Source organism: Athene noctua, chromosome 7 (genome assembly GCF_965140245.1).
Source record: "Athene noctua chromosome 7, bAthNoc1.hap1.1, whole genome shotgun sequence".
Classification (NCBI taxonomy): domain Eukaryota; kingdom Metazoa; phylum Chordata; class Aves; order Strigiformes; family Strigidae; genus Athene; species Athene noctua.
The window spans coordinates 23,860,151-23,875,651 of record NC_134043.1 but is presented as its reverse complement, the minus strand read 5'-3'; the positions used below and the strand labels follow the sequence as shown (position 1 = coordinate 23,875,651).

The 15,501-nt window shown below is 43.6% G+C and overlaps 1 protein-coding gene across 2 annotated transcripts in view; it reads right to left on the bottom strand.

The window, feature by feature from the left end:
* MAP3K20 (mitogen-activated protein kinase kinase kinase 20) overlaps positions 1 to 15,013 on the bottom strand; it is a 92,133-nt gene extending 77,120 nt beyond the window's left edge. The window contains exons 1-2 of one of the 2 annotated variants that reach the window (XM_074910264.1): positions 14,843 to 15,013; positions 8,072 to 8,261 (exon numbers count right to left, since the gene is read on the bottom strand). In XM_074910264.1, the coding sequence (XP_074766365.1) occupies positions 8,072 to 8,230 (159 nt within the window). In that variant the 5' untranslated portion in view covers positions 8,231 to 8,261; positions 14,843 to 15,013. The remainder of the gene's footprint in view (positions 1 to 8,071; positions 8,262 to 14,842) is intronic. The other variant, XM_074910265.1, reaches the window with a different exon arrangement.
* Between the last annotated feature and the right edge of the window lie 488 nt (positions 15,014 to 15,501).

Genomic DNA, 15,501 nt, shown 5'->3' with positions numbered 1-15,501 from the left:
TATAAGAAACAAAAATTTGTCATTCTATATGCTGCAGTGAGTATAAATTATTTAATTAGAGTCCCCAGGGACTGCAACACCAACAGATTTCAATGTAGGTGACAGCCATTTAAATTGTCAGCTGTCCCTCAAGCACTCAAGACTTAAACATGCAATCACTTACCATCAAGTTACCACTAGATCTCACCTTCCATGCAATTTTGTGCTGTAACCTTAAGAAAACTATATAGTTAGACAAATGTACAGCTAAGACTAACCCTCAATTGCTTGCAACAGACTGAAACACCACCTTGAGAGAACAGGACTTCTTCCATATCCATGAGACTTCTACAGCAAAGCTTCAGGACAGCTTAAACATCCAAAAATACTATTTTGCAGTTGATCACTTCAACAGAAGCTCAAGGTCAGAGAATGTCGTGGGAGGGGAAACAAAAGAGCTGACATTCGATGTCAAGGGTTGCTGACATGGAGAAATAAGCAACACAACCTCTCCACCAAATTATAAATAACTACTGAGCTCACACAAAAAGAAAACAGAAAAGGGAGAAACATATCTAGAGTAAAATTAAAAAAAAAAAAAAAAAAAGAGGAAAAAACCCCTTAATTGTGGCCAAGTATCTACTGGCAACTGGAGCAATCCACTGTTGAGCACAAATCTGCAGCAGATTGACATAATTTTTAAGACAATATACAGTGGAATTAAACTAATTATGAAACTAAAGAATATTTAATAATATCCTCAGAGGCTGCATATTGTGGATAGCAAAAAGCACGAGTGCTTTCTATATAATCAACAGGGACAGATTTTCTCCCTATTCTGAACAACATTTATTCATAATTTGTTGGAAACTGGTTCACCTGCAGATGTTGCACCTTCTGAAAAAACAAAATTAAACATAATTGAGGTAAAAGGGTCCAAACCTTGCAGAGATATTCCTAACCCAAGCATCTGGTTCATGGTAAGTTCCTGTGCCTTAACAAAGCTATGGCAACTGCACATGTATTCTCGACCAGCAGTACACACAAGGTAATTTTGCTTCACACTGACAAAGTTCAGGGAAATTTAAGAGTCAAGCGAAAGGAAGAAACAGACAGATTTGGTGCATCTTAGCTTATTAATTTAACTGTTTATTAAGTTTATGTAGTAACTGTTCCAAGTTCCCCACCAGTCAACAGAACATGTGCTCTTAACCTTTTACAATTTCAGTACAAAAAATCTGGTGGTTTAGCAAAAAAAAAAACAACAAAAACACAAAAGATAGGGTAACTTCTTAAATACATCTACAGCCAGATTCCTAGCACTTGTGAAATCACTTTTCATTTATTGCAAGCTAAGATGACAACGCTGACAGGCACTATGTCTCAAGTGACCCAAAATACCTTTTGAAGTCACAAATTGCCAGTCTGAGCCCTGACATGCCAGTTTTCTTGAAGCTGATGTCTAAATCAAATTAAGCCGAAATTGGCTTGATTTAAAAGAACATGTATACACAAGCCTGTGTAAGAAATTCAAATTAAGCTGGTCAGAAAACCTCAGTAAGCCACACAACTCGTACTACAAATACTCATTATTTATATGAAGCAACTCTGAAAGACATTACTCATCTAATGAAAAACTTGGTATAAAAACGTTTAAATATACAAGTAAAAAAAAATCACTACAATAAAATGTAGCAAAATACAAATACATTTCTGTGTCTGGATTGCCATGTTTCTGAGATTGTTTTGGGGAGCAGAGATGCAGAGGAATGAAGTTTCTTCTTAGAACAGACAAAATGAAACTAAAGCCTGTTGTTCCCAAGAATAACTGTATTCTGACAACGCTACATCATCGTTCATGATACTGATATCTCCCAAATGCCAATAGATATAGTTTTGGTTACAATACATATGCCTCTCAACACTTACAATGCAGTTTTATTCAAAGCACTCACTAAGAAAATCTAAGGCAGTGACTTTCTTGACACCTGACAACATGACATTCATTTATAAAATAAGTTCTTCCAAAAAATATCCCTTGAATGAAAGCCAAGAGAAGGGCAAACTCAAAAGCAATAGAAATTTATTGCCGAAGTCTGTCCTACCCAAAACAACTTATTCTGCAAGATACAGAATATACAACAGCTGGAGTATCTGAACCCATTTTGACAACTTCCACAGTCTAGAAAGGGTACCGAGTATCCTCTTGATACATTTTGGGAATACCCTAATTAGCACCAAGAAGAGAGTTCTAAGTCATTTCTTTTACCAAAATATAAAAATGAAACAGAAAACACTGCAAAATAACCACTCTGTAGAACAGAAGCAAAGACATTTTAAGCCACCGCTCTGGTATAATAAATCCAGTGTAATTTTCTTTTAGCTATTAACAAGATACAGCAGCATTTCTTTAAATGCATATAGGACTGGAAGAGTTCCCATAAGATGACTTACTCTAGGGATATACAACCTTCGTTTTTTTCTGAACGCTATGATTTTTCCAATATAGGCGCAGGTGTCTCTGAGAAGTTCATATATATGTGACTCCTTTATATAGCACACACTCTAAACCCTCTCTCACTGTTCATTAGCAATAGCACCTGCATCAAAGGACCACAGGTTTGAAACACAGGGTTTGTTGTCCCTTGGCTTTGAGCTGGAATCAGGTAAATCCAGACATTTCCTGGTAGATGTTACCTTGAATCACTCTCAATACTTGCTGACTCAGACATGAGAGGGGTAAGGAAGTAGGAGCTCCTAGAAGGAGCTTATAAAATAAAAAAGCATCAAAATTGCCCTTCATTACAGTCAAGTTCCAGTGTGGAGATTCATTCAAACCTGGCACCCAAGCACCCACACCAGCTATAAACCACAAGCAAAAAGAACATCTACTATTTTTAGTCCTGTCAGGGCTAAATATCAATTTCAGTTTGGTTTGGTTTGCTCTATTTTACTCTGTTGTTTTTCTCTTGTTACTCTTGAAAGTCATTCCCAGTCCTTACTCTCATGACTCACATTAAAATTACCACATGCTCTCCTTTAGGACTACAAACATGAGTGAGGTAAGTCCAGTGACATGCATGTGGTTATACTTAACTCATCCCCTTTGGAAGGTACAGGCACAATCCATGTTTTCTGGACAGTCCCTTCCAGAAGTGGATCATAAAATCAAAAAAGTGAACAAGCTGCATTATACTCCATATGAAAAGTTTTATGAAGCATTAAAAGATTCCCCTAAAGCTTATTGCACATGTATTACATACAAGAAAACCTGACAATATAAAATTAATTTCCATGGTAGTCAGAATTCCAGCAATACAGCATCCAAACTAGTAAAAACATGTTTTTATTTTTGAGTCTCATAAAACTCAGATGCATTGCACAGACATGACTGAACAAAGCATGCACGGTTAATCCCTCTCAATTTAACATCTTTTATCCACAAGTTAGTTCTGTTAGTTCACCAGAAGTATTTCCCAATAAGATTACAGTTACATTTTATTGGGGTTTTTTTCCGCTACTCTCCTACAGTTTGCGCAGACCACTGCCAGCATTTTGAAGGAATCCAGGAACAGCTGTACTGCATGAAACCAAATGATCTTGTACCTAAGTACTATGGTTCTAACAGCTGAAGCAAGCAAATCAGATGCAATACTGCTGTCCATCAATAGCACGGAGACAGTTCATGGATCACGGAGTATTTCCAAAGAGCAGCGACATCAAAATTAAATTCAAATTTCAGGTAAAATTCCAGCAGAACAATGTCTCACTGAAGAACAACACTCCAGATCAGATGCCAGCTGCCAAAAAACAGCCACCAAAAGCACAGCCTTCAAAAGCAGTGACAAATAACAGGGGAACTTCAGAGATGTACAGACAACTGAAGGAGCTGAGTGCTATTCAGTGAAAAGCTAACATGGCAAGGCATAAAACAACGTTTGTAAGATTTCACTCCAGCAGTTATCTGCTCAAGATAATAAGAGTCAAAAGAACTGCTAGCAATTTGCAGAATAAGGCCTTTGGGCCCAATCTCTCCCATCCATTTCAGTGGGAGCCAAATTATGGGTTTATCCAATAATTCATATAAATTGTTCACAAAAATACCAAATAAGTTCCTGAGTAGTAGGTGTGCAATTTTCTTCAATGAGTGCACATGATTATCACTTAGGGCAAAAGGAGCAAGTGTACATCCTGCTACAGGAGGCATTTCTACTCCCCCATATGCATCATAAATATCATGCCGATAGCTTGATTTTCCATAAAACAATTCACAAGGAACTCCTGTTCCTTGCTTAAAACCTAAACCTGCTTAAGTGCTCGTACTAGATGATAAAATGGCCATTTAGTTTTATTTTTGCCGTTATTTAATCACTCAAGACATATTTTTATGGTTTACTTAATCGGTAGAAGTCTTATCCAGACTTTCAGAACTGATATCCTAATCAAGGCCTTTCAGTGTACTTATTTTTCTCAGCACATCTCTTTAGATGTATTTTATTCACATAAACACACACCTCCGCCCATACAGTCGTATTTTACTACCTGTCTATAAAAAGTTAGTGCCTTGCAGGGGTCTTCCCATTTCTCAAATTTTAAAGAGTTTTGAAGAAATCTGTCTGAGCAACACCCTTCCAAGTATTTGAAGTTTTTCTGAGCACATATTTTAGTATAATATGCTGTATATACTGGAACAAGAATTGCTTTGTTTCACATGTTAGAATTTGTTAGCCACTTGGCTAATATAAAGCCTTCAAGATCTTTACTGGTTTTGTTTGGCTTGTTTAATAAAATGAAACACAGATACAACATATTTGCAGAATGATACCACAGCTCCATTGACTTGGCTTGTGCCCTTGGATTCAGCTAGCACGAAATTCCTCTGAGCAAGCTTTTCCCAACTCTCCCGTTTCCCCTTTAATCAGTTGTTAGGGATTATTGGCAACAGTTAACAGAAATACAAGACAATCAGTCATGGAGTTAAAAGGACACTTCCTTCCAAACAAACCACAAAGAGTAATAATTAGTTTTCTGGACTAAACGCAAACCATCCAAATATCTACTAAATAGAGATACATAGAATTACAGCAAGTTATTTTTCTACCGCTATCAGAAAAGCCATTGATTCACCATGACTTTCAGCACAGTTCTGTCACAGACGTTCATTATTGTCATCACTACAGATAAACATATTACATGTGTAAACAGCCTGACAGCCATTAGGGTCAGAAAAGACCTTTAGGCCAACAAGGTTGGCCTCTGGTACATGACAGGCCACTATACTTCAGCAAGCTGCTCTTGTGTTGAGCTCAACAACACGACAGAAACAATTGCCCAAAAAGACATCTCAATATGAAGACATGAAGGGATAGAAAGGGCTCTCCATCTTTGCTCCTTCCATCTGTAGTCTGCTCCAAGCATTACTCATCCTCACTCCTTACAATCTGTGACTTATTTCCCATTCTAATTTGTCTAGTTTTAGATCCCAACCATTTGTTCTTGTAGTAACTTTCTGCACAAGATTAAATAAACCCAGCATTTTCTCCATATGAAAACACAATTTTTGTGAACAAGCTTTTTTTTTTTTTTTAATTCTCTAGGGTTTTTGACAGACATGTTCTACCAAAACTTGCTAGACTTAATTAAGGTTTCATCACTTGCCTCTCTTCCGCCTCCCCAGAAAACTTTCAAGAGAAGATGCCCACACCAAGCTGCTCCCACTATAACCAGTTTTAATAGTTTAAGGTGCAAAAGATGACCAGCCTGAAGGACAAGAAACAACTTTGTGGTGGAGGGCACCTGCTCCCCTTCTGTCAACTCATCCTGATGGATGATGTCCATCAACCCCTTCCAACACACACTCCTCCACAGCCCCCCTACTTTACACTCTGAGTTTTGCAGCCTCCTTGGGCTGCCCCTCCAGTTCATTTACATCCTTTCAAACACAAGAGAACCAGGTCTGCACCTACTGCCTAACACCAACTTCCCCATGTTGTGGTTTGAGCAACTGAGTACCATGCAGCCGCTCACTGCCCCTTCTCACCATGGAATACAGTGGAGTCTCTCCTCTCGTACAACTCCCTGCCTTCCTCCCACTGACCTCAGTGTTTGCATAGGTGTCCTCCTCACAACTCCCACAGCCCCTCTCAGGTTCCCCTTCTTAAATACATTATCACAGAGGCACAGCTCACTGGCCTGGCCTTGGTGCAAAGGTGGGTCTGACTTGGACCCAGGGGAGCTTCAAGAAGCTTCTTACTGGGGGCCACCACTGTAGCACCACCCCCACCCCACTACCAAAAACCCCCCACCACTCACTCAAAGCAGGACACCCCAGGGCCACAGATAAAGCACAGCTGGTTCTCACAAGTTACCTGATCCTCATTTAGATATGCAAGGACATTAACCTTATTTGCCTAACAGCACCATGATATGAGCTCTTAATGAGTTGCAAGTCTTCATTAATCCCTAAAATAAACCCTTAAAATATACTAAATTCTTTCCAGCATACAATTTCCTTTTCCTAGTGCACAACCTGTGTTCCTCATTACTACAAGCTGAACATTGTATTTGGCTGTTTTAAAAATAATATTTTTGTCAAATGGTCCAATTGTGTCAAGCAATACATATGACTGTCCTACTTTCTCCATCATTTGCCATTCCACTAAGGTTTATGGCATCACAAAATGCAGTAATATTGTTTTTAAATTTTCTTTTAAAAATGCTTTAATTAGTTAGCAACATGTCCAGCAGACTCCCGTGTAATCCCACCAGAAACACACCTATTCAATAAACAAACTTCACTAAGCATTACAGAGATCTTCCAGCCAGTTGACTTTTAAGGAGCACATTACTGATACTGCATAGCACCAATTTTACTTGTCTTTGTATATCTTTTGATATTAACAAACAGTACAAACAAAAAGAACAGTACAAACTGACACTGGACAAAAGGTGTACATCTACAATCATCCTGGAAAAATCATGAGATCCTTACACATTATTTTAGACAGCAACTTGCTTAATCATGATCAAACACGCTTGTTACATCACTAAGCATGACGTAATCACTCTAACTCAGTTTCTGCAGCGGTGGATGAACTTAGGTGTACTAAGCATTATCCCTAGTCCAGCTCTGCTGTCCTCCAGCTTATAACTGTCTTCTTAAAATACCCTGATGATATTCTATACAAGTTAGATATAGTCATGCTGGAACAGCAGTCCAGTAACTGTGCTGTCCATCACTACACTGGTGTGTCCTCACTGCTGCGTCAGCAGTGGTGACCAGCAGACAGACTGGAGCATTGTGACAACCATATACACTGTGTCTTGGCTGGAAGTGTACAAAAGCTGAGGGTGAAGGGGATTTTTAGGTTTACCTGAAAATCTTTTTTTTAAAAAAACCTCCAACCAACCTTAGTTGGTAAAGGTGCAGTAAGTTAATTCTGCCTCTTCCCACAGGATTGCCAAGAACCTGTCTGCCCTTCCAGGTGCACAGGACGCTGCAAGGGAAGGTGACTGGTAGAAGGGTTAGGCTTAAACCTTGCTGCAAGATGAGACCAAGCCGAAGTGTGGCTACGACTATCACAGAGCTGGTGGAGCCACAGATCAAAACCTGCAGCAAGCAGGAAAGAGACAACACTGAGCAACACACGCTAAGTCTACAGTGAGCATACAGACATGAACCACAGAGCTTAAGAGACCAAATGTAAAGAGGAGAAAAGAGAAGCAGGCAAAGACAGTGAACACTACCTCTTCCTATCTAGCAACATGCCCAGCGGTATCAAAGGGAAATCAATCACTAGCTTCACAGGTGCAGCTAGCTCTCATCCTCCTCAGGGCCAGGGCACAGAGGAGCTGCTAAACCAGAAAAGTGGGGAAGGACAGTAATCAATAAAACAATAATGCTTTAAATAGAAACACCCTCAGCTGGAGCCCCCTCAGTATGTCCTTATTGTAACACCATCCAGTTACAGGGTTTTGTAATTAAACAAACAACAAGCCCGAGGCAGTTTGCTTCAGTTAGCTAGAGGATGGAAGACACCAGAAAAGAATTTCTGTCCTTGTTTCCACAGCAAAGTGAAAAGTAAATTCTTACCTCTTTTTCTATTTTGAGCAGCTTCTTTACAGCCACCTCCTTGTCCTGAGAAATCCATCGGGCTCGGTAGACACTCCCGAAACTCCCTCCACCGCAGTTCTCAAAAAACTGCAAGTCATCAAATCTAATTTGCACAAATGAAGCACTGGTAGACGACATCTCATAATGACAAAATATACCACAGCAAAACCTGTGAAGAGAAAAGCTTTCATTAACACATGCTTCAGATTTATGGGCTCTCTTACACATGCTCAGACACCCAGTTTATTTGTTTCGTTTCACAAAACCACCACCAGTTGCCACAAACATGCTACAGTAAAATCTGTGGGGCAGAGGAAGAAAAGATCCTGGGAACTCGTACTCCCAGCAGGCTGTGCAAGTGTTTGCAAAATTTGCACGAGCTATTAGGATTAGGAGCAGCTAGGAGACAGAAATGACTAAAAATATTCCTCAGAGCAATACTGACATTTCCCAAACACCTTGGAAGCAGCTCTGTAAAAGGCAGAGGCATTGCTGCCTTCCCCGATGCGAGCGAAGTACGCCAACAGACGGGAAGCATGCTCCCAGCTCCGAGCTCGCCTAGGAGCTCAGGCATGCCAGGCACTCCGGCTCTGGCGCCGCAACAGCCGTGCACGAGGTGTGTGCGTGCCACGCACGAGGTGTGTGCCGCCCTGGCCAGGCAGGCAGCCTTCCGGCAGGTGGGCAGTGGCGCCTCGGCACACACCGCACGTGCTGCCGGCGCTTGGGGCGAGGCAGGAGTGCTTCACGCACGGACGTGGAAAAACCTGGCCACACTAAACATCTCTTCCCAAGTGACTCAGTTCTGTTTGCATGTTATAACAAAGCCCAAGTACATGGTAATTCATCTGGGTTACAAGATGTGAAATTCTGCAGCCTGTGCCAAGGTTGGTGTCGGCAGTTTCAAGAGATGATCCCATGTCTGTGGCCAGGGGAACAGAACGTCCTTCCCGGAGATTTCACAGCGATAAAGCTTACGCCTGTAGTGAATTTCAAGAAACATTATCACCTAAATGCATGAACAATGACTAATTTTAGGTTTCTTTTTTTAAAGGTGTAAGACCAGGAAGCCTCAGATCCTTAACTGGACTGCAGGACACAGCATCCTCCAGATCCATCTGCAAGGCTGCTGAGAGATCATTTCAGATCCACCAGATTAGACAAAGGAGTTTTAATTACCAGCAAAAGTTACTATACTTGCAACTAATGAAAGTAAATTTACCAGCATAAAATGAGACAGGTTTGAATAAAACAAACCCAAAAAAAGACATAGAGATTTGGGGTTCCTGGTGAAAATTACACCTCCAATTATACTGGTCTAACTCTAGTACCTAAAGGTACTGTGTCTACTGAGAGCGTCCAATCCATAGTGCTTTTTGAGATGGAATCAACACATTATGTGCTGTCTGGGGCTGGGACATGCACTTGTAATACACCTAGCCCTGCCGACTGCCAAAACCCCTTTATCCCAGTCCCTTCTGTAACAAACACAGACATAATTTCCTCCCCACCGCTCCTGACTGTACAGCTAATCTGATTAAAATTTTGAGGTATCATTTGACCAGAAATTTCTGGCACTATTTGGATGCAGCTATTCTCCAAATGAGAGATGAAGATACTAACATTTTTCTACATATTGCACAAGATAACATAGAGCCTTTTCTGAAACTGTCTGCTTCATTTTACATCTCTTCACCACCTGTAAGGGTAAAGGCAAGCGCTGACCACACCATGTTTACAGAAGGCATCACGTTCAAGAGGGAGCAGGCTTCACACATGCTTTTTGCTGACAACCAACCTGCAAAGCTCTTGGCGAGGGAACACAAACACTCCTTTGCCAGCTGTGCAAGTCCAAGGAGGGGTTGCTCATGGGACACGAAATAAAAGTCCATTCTTCCAGTACTCTCCTGGCTCCTTCCCTGATACAAGTGCCTAAACTCTTCTGCTGACCTTTTGTTCTTGTTTTAACCTTGTTGCTGTTGCTGTTAAGATTTCCTGCCATCCCTGTGTCATCTTTTGCACTGGCCTGCACACATTTTCTTTAGAGAAAGATCAAGGGAAAAGAAATTGGTCACTCCTGCAAATCAGAAGGGTAGCAAAGCCAGTTTCAACTTCTTTCTTCTTTGCCAGTCATGCTTAATTAGCAGGCCTTCAGCAAAAGCTCATTTGCCTCGTTTACTCCAGCAGTTGCTCCAAGTTAATGCTGTGTACACAGTGTCTCAAGCGTATGTGACACTTTACAGACAAATAAAACAGGTCAGCCTCCCAACCCACAGACCTCACAATTTAAGGTCACACAGCCCTGCACACGTTTATGAGTGTGGATAATTATGCTTCAATGAATAATCTCCTTACTGACAACAGAATTATTCAGAAGAGTAATGTTACTCATAGGCAAAAGCATACGCACTGACTGGACCATAAATTTAACAGGAAAGTGTGAACAGCTGATAACAGATGGCTGCAGTTGGGATGGCAGAATGAACAGAAAACCAAGCAAAAAGAAGCATACATCACAGGAAACAAGTATTTCTGGCCTTCATTATCTGAATTCAGTAGTTCTGAAGAGCTGTCAAATTATTTTAAATGATTGTCCACCCAGAAGAACCAAATCTGTATAAACAAGAAAATTATTTGACTTCTGAAAGTTATGCTAACATAGATGTTATTCCAAGATTTCACAGAAAGATAGCACGATTTTTCAAGATGCTACATCATGCACACCAGACACTTCATAAATACGAGTACTTTTCTGATGTGTCCCTTTTGCCGCTTAAAACTTTACCTAAACATTTACATAATCACAATGCACTGCCTAGCACACAAGCATTTGTAGAAGCTACTGTTCATCTTTTAACACTTTCACAATTTCAAATTTATCTACAACAGTCTATCAGCTGCAGATGCTATAGGCACCACCAGACATTAAAGTAATATAATTTAAAGAATAATTCATTGGTTTGTATCAGGTTTTCCAGAGAAAGTAGGGGAGATTTACATGGGACAGCTTATTTAGAGATCTGTAATTAATGATGGCCTAAATTAGGTATACAGTTTTCTCCTAGATGAAAGAACAGACCTGCTTGAACATTACTCCATGTTTTTGGATGCAAGGTAGTTAATCCTCAATTAGACAGATCAATCTCTTTGTTATGTTTAAGAAAACAACTGTTTAGAGTAACAACTGCATGTGACAAATCCATACACAGTTATTAACTTGTCATCCTGTTTTAAAAGATACCCAATCTGAGTTTATACCATTGGTTACGGAAAAAAATTTAGATCAAGTATTTCATTAAACTCCAAAGTCTTACACTTGCATCCAAAACAAGGGCATTATTCCAACAACGTGCAGCACTTCTTTGCATTTTACACTTCTGCAGTCAGGAGAGCAGTCCTCTTCAACAGCATCTCCGCGCTTGGAGCCAGGGGCATTACAGCAATTCCCCCACGCACAGGCACACAGCCTAACGCAGGTTTGGTGTCAGCACCATCCTTCCTCACTAACACAGTTTTGGGTGTTTAACCACTGTTGTCATGCAGCAGTAGGGAATGTGATGTGAACTGACTTTGTTGGTTGTTGTCAATTAAATGAAAACATGACAGTTCAGAAATGGTGAATTACAGATATTTTGAGAAATAATTAAATTGCTGTTTATTTCAATTATTCCTATGGGTTCTTTTTTGGGTGAGAAAAAGAACTCTCTCCTTTTTCTGTTTTATTTCTAATAGTTAACATGAACTTGTAATCTTACAACATCATCTCAATTTTCTCCTGCATCATTTTTTTCCCTCATAGTAACTTATTTGGGCATGCTTTTAGAAGCTGTTCATTTCACACCAAAAAGAAACAGATCTGAGCCACATTTGGCAGTATTTAATGTCAAGTTATTATTTAACATTAGTATTTAACATGTCAGGACTCTATTACACAGAGTCACTTTGCAGCAAGCTACTAATCCACAACAAGCTCAGTTCAGTAGAGTACAAGTGTTTGGTGTAGGAAACCATCCACCATCACTGGCTTGTTGTGATTACAGCACTTTAGGCAAGTAACCTGCACTGGGGTCCCTCCCCAGGACACTGCTGGGGTCCCACTCCTGCTGTTCCCCCTAGACCCCCAACGGTGAGGGGACCCCCAAGCAGCCAGGCAGATGGGTTGCAAACCGACAGCACAGCAGGCTGCCCTGCCCTGCCCTGGAGCACAGCCACACTCGAAGAACCCGACGCATGCATCTGTACCTCCCAGCTCCCTGAAAACAGCCTGCACAGTGAGGGAAGTGCCACCAAGCCCAAATCTCTGTTTACTCCATGGGCAAACCAGAAGACCCTACCATCTGTCATTCAGCTACAGCTCCCACAGCACACAGGGCTTCCACTAAGGGACTTGCATGTCAGAGAGAGGAGGCAGGAAAGAATTTAGCACAAATTACACAGTAACTGCAACTCATATTTTGCTTAGTGCGTGGCTGCTGAACTGAAAATTGCATCTCTCATCTTGCACATGCACCTGACGCTGCTTAAATATTCGATTACTTCGGAAAAACCCTTTGTAATTTATTAAAGGTAACAACCACGCAACTCACTGCCCTCATTTCACTGTGTGGTTCCACGAAGCAGATTGAATGCTTGTTTCAGGAAGGCCCGCTGCCAACATATTGCCAATAAAGTAGTAGCACACTACACTTGTGCTATCTTAAAATACACAGCAGAATGTGCCAAGTTTCCTTATTTGGCAAAACAGTCCATTTGCTTTCAGGATCTTTGACCATCCATTTTTAGATTCAAATCATCCTTTGTATCCAGTATGGCTTACAGTCCTTCAGCATATCAACCTGGATTTTTGCAGCAGCATATTTATTTAGTCTGTTGGTTTGTTTTTTTTTTTAAAAAAAGCACCCAACAAAAAAACCCCAACCCTCAAATGCCAAAACATGGTTAAACACTGTCTTGTCTAAACAAAAAACAGGAGTTACAGTGATATCAAGCTACAAGAGATACTGCAGAAATAAGTTTTTATAAATAAAGGATTCTTTAATCATATCATGAACTACTGATGGATAAGATGCAAACAAACTCCAAGCACAACTCCAAATTAAATATAACCTAATCTTCTAATCTCCAATGAGTTACAATAAAGTCAACAACCCCTACAATTCCTAAACTTTCTTAATTAGCAGCAACCCTGCAGATGGTGAGACTGGAGGCATGGCTCTGCCTACCTTACCTACAGAAGCATCACATTTGAGCCTGTCCTTTGTCAGAACCTAAGAATTCTGTATAACGTCCATTAACAACATTTCTAATTTTATTTGAATTTATATAACCATCAGCGCTACAGAAAAACAGCTCAACTCAGCATAAACAGTTTGAGTACTTCAGGAAAATAATTATTTTTGACCTGAGCTGTGTCAATGTCAAACTGATGGGTTTAAAGGCTTCACTTCAAATAGAAAACATTTTACCTTGGAGAAACCCTAAACTGCTCACTTTGCTTTACATTATACCTTGACAGTGATGTCTGCCAGGAGTATGCATGCAACAACACGCAAGAAAGACAAGGCAGCTAAACCTACACCCTGGCCCATAGAGCTGCTTGGTCCTTGCATGGGCACGACTGCAGGATCTGGGCCTTGGTTTTGTCAGCATTTCTGCCTTCTCCCCCCTCAGTGAGCCAGGCTCTCCAGGGTTACCAGTATTCACACAATACCACCGGTATGCAAAGTACATTACTGACAGATAAAACAAGTAGGCTTCCAAGGACTTACAATTTCAGGTCAAAGTCCTGAAAACATCTAACTGCATGGCTCCAGCAGAAAGCTATGATGTTTTCAGGCAGTGACCCAGTTAATCCAGTGCTTTCAAATTATTTCTGCTTCTGGAATTTAAAAAAAGTAATGATCCATGGCTTTCCCGATGGCTCTGTCGCTAAAACTCACAGCAAAGCATGCTGGATAGAGGGGTAATGGATGGTTCACACACACACACACGTGCTAAAAAAAAAAAAAAAAAAAAAAAAAAAAAGGCATACTGGTAGAAAGGAACTCACTTGAGTGAACACAGCAAAAAAAACGAATGCCAGTTTACTTAAAAACTGAGGAGGAAAAGTAAAGAACGTTGGGGAAGAAAAGTCCCACTTCAAAGCCCAACCTGAGGGATTTTACGCTCAAAACAACAGAAAAACGCAGCAGGTGCACGTAAATCTAACATGTTGGAAACACCGTCTGAGGGGCGGGGGGGCGCGGGCAGCGGCCCCTGGCCCCGCTCTCCGCGTCTCGCGGCCAAGCCCCACGGACGACAACCGCGGGCAGCGCCTTTCTCGCGCGGGGCCGTCCCGCACAGCCGCCGCTCCGCTCCGCTCCCCGCCCCGCCGGCCGCCCCTCGGCGGGCACCACCGGGCACTGCCCGTCTCCTGGCCCCCAGCAGCGCCCGCGGGACCCCCGCCCCACCGCGCGTGGGCGCCGCCGCCGCCGCCGCCGCCTCCCGGGGGGACTGGCCGCTCCCCGTGGCGGGGCAAGGTCAGGCCGTGCGCCGGGGCTGCCCAGCGCCTCCCCCGCAACGACTTTCAAAGTTGCCTCAGCGGGTGGGAAACGTCAAACCCGGCGGGGACACCCACGGCCCGGCCGCGCTCTCCGGCCGCGCTGCGCCCCGCCGGCTGCCCGCCGCCTCCCGCCGCCCGGCCGAACACGCACCGACTGCACCGCCGCCCCCTCCCCAGCCCGGGCGTGGCGGGGGGCGCCGCGCCCTCCTCACCTTCCCCGAGGGACTCCGGGCTGGCGGGACTCGAGCGGCGCCGATCCCGGAGCCGCCGAAGGAGGCTGGAACCGGCGCGACCGCGTCTCCCGCTCCGTCCGCCGCGCTTCCGGTTGGTGCCGGGGAGCCGGAGCCGCCGCCGCCCCCGCGCCGCCTCGCAGCGGCGCCACCCCGCGCTCTGCGCCGGGCCCCGCGGGGGAGGCGAGGCCGCCGCCGCCGCCTCAGGGGAGCGGGCAGCGCGGCCGCCCCGCCGGTAGGGGGCGCGGTGCCGGCGCGGCGAGGCGTCAGGCCTGGCGGCGGCTGGTGCCGGCGCGACCCCCGCCCCGGCCGAGGGCGGGCGCGCGGGGCGGCGGGCGGGGAGGGCCGCGTGCCCACCACGCTCGTCCCCGGCGCGATGCTGAGTAACGGGGCGCCGGGCCCCCCACGGCCCGCGCGGCCCTCGCCCGCCGTGAGGGGCCGCCGTGAGGCGAGCTGGAGCGACCGCCGGCTCCGTGGGCGGCTCGGGCTGAGCTGAGAAGACGGGCTTCGACTGAGGCAGGCTGTGTGCTTGTCGGTCAGCCGCGCCAAAGTTAGGAAGAGCCTTCTGGGCCGAGCAGGGCCTGTCAGCTCGGGTGGTTTGGTTCAGAAGCGCGGCCCTGCCGTGGCAGATGGAGGGAGGC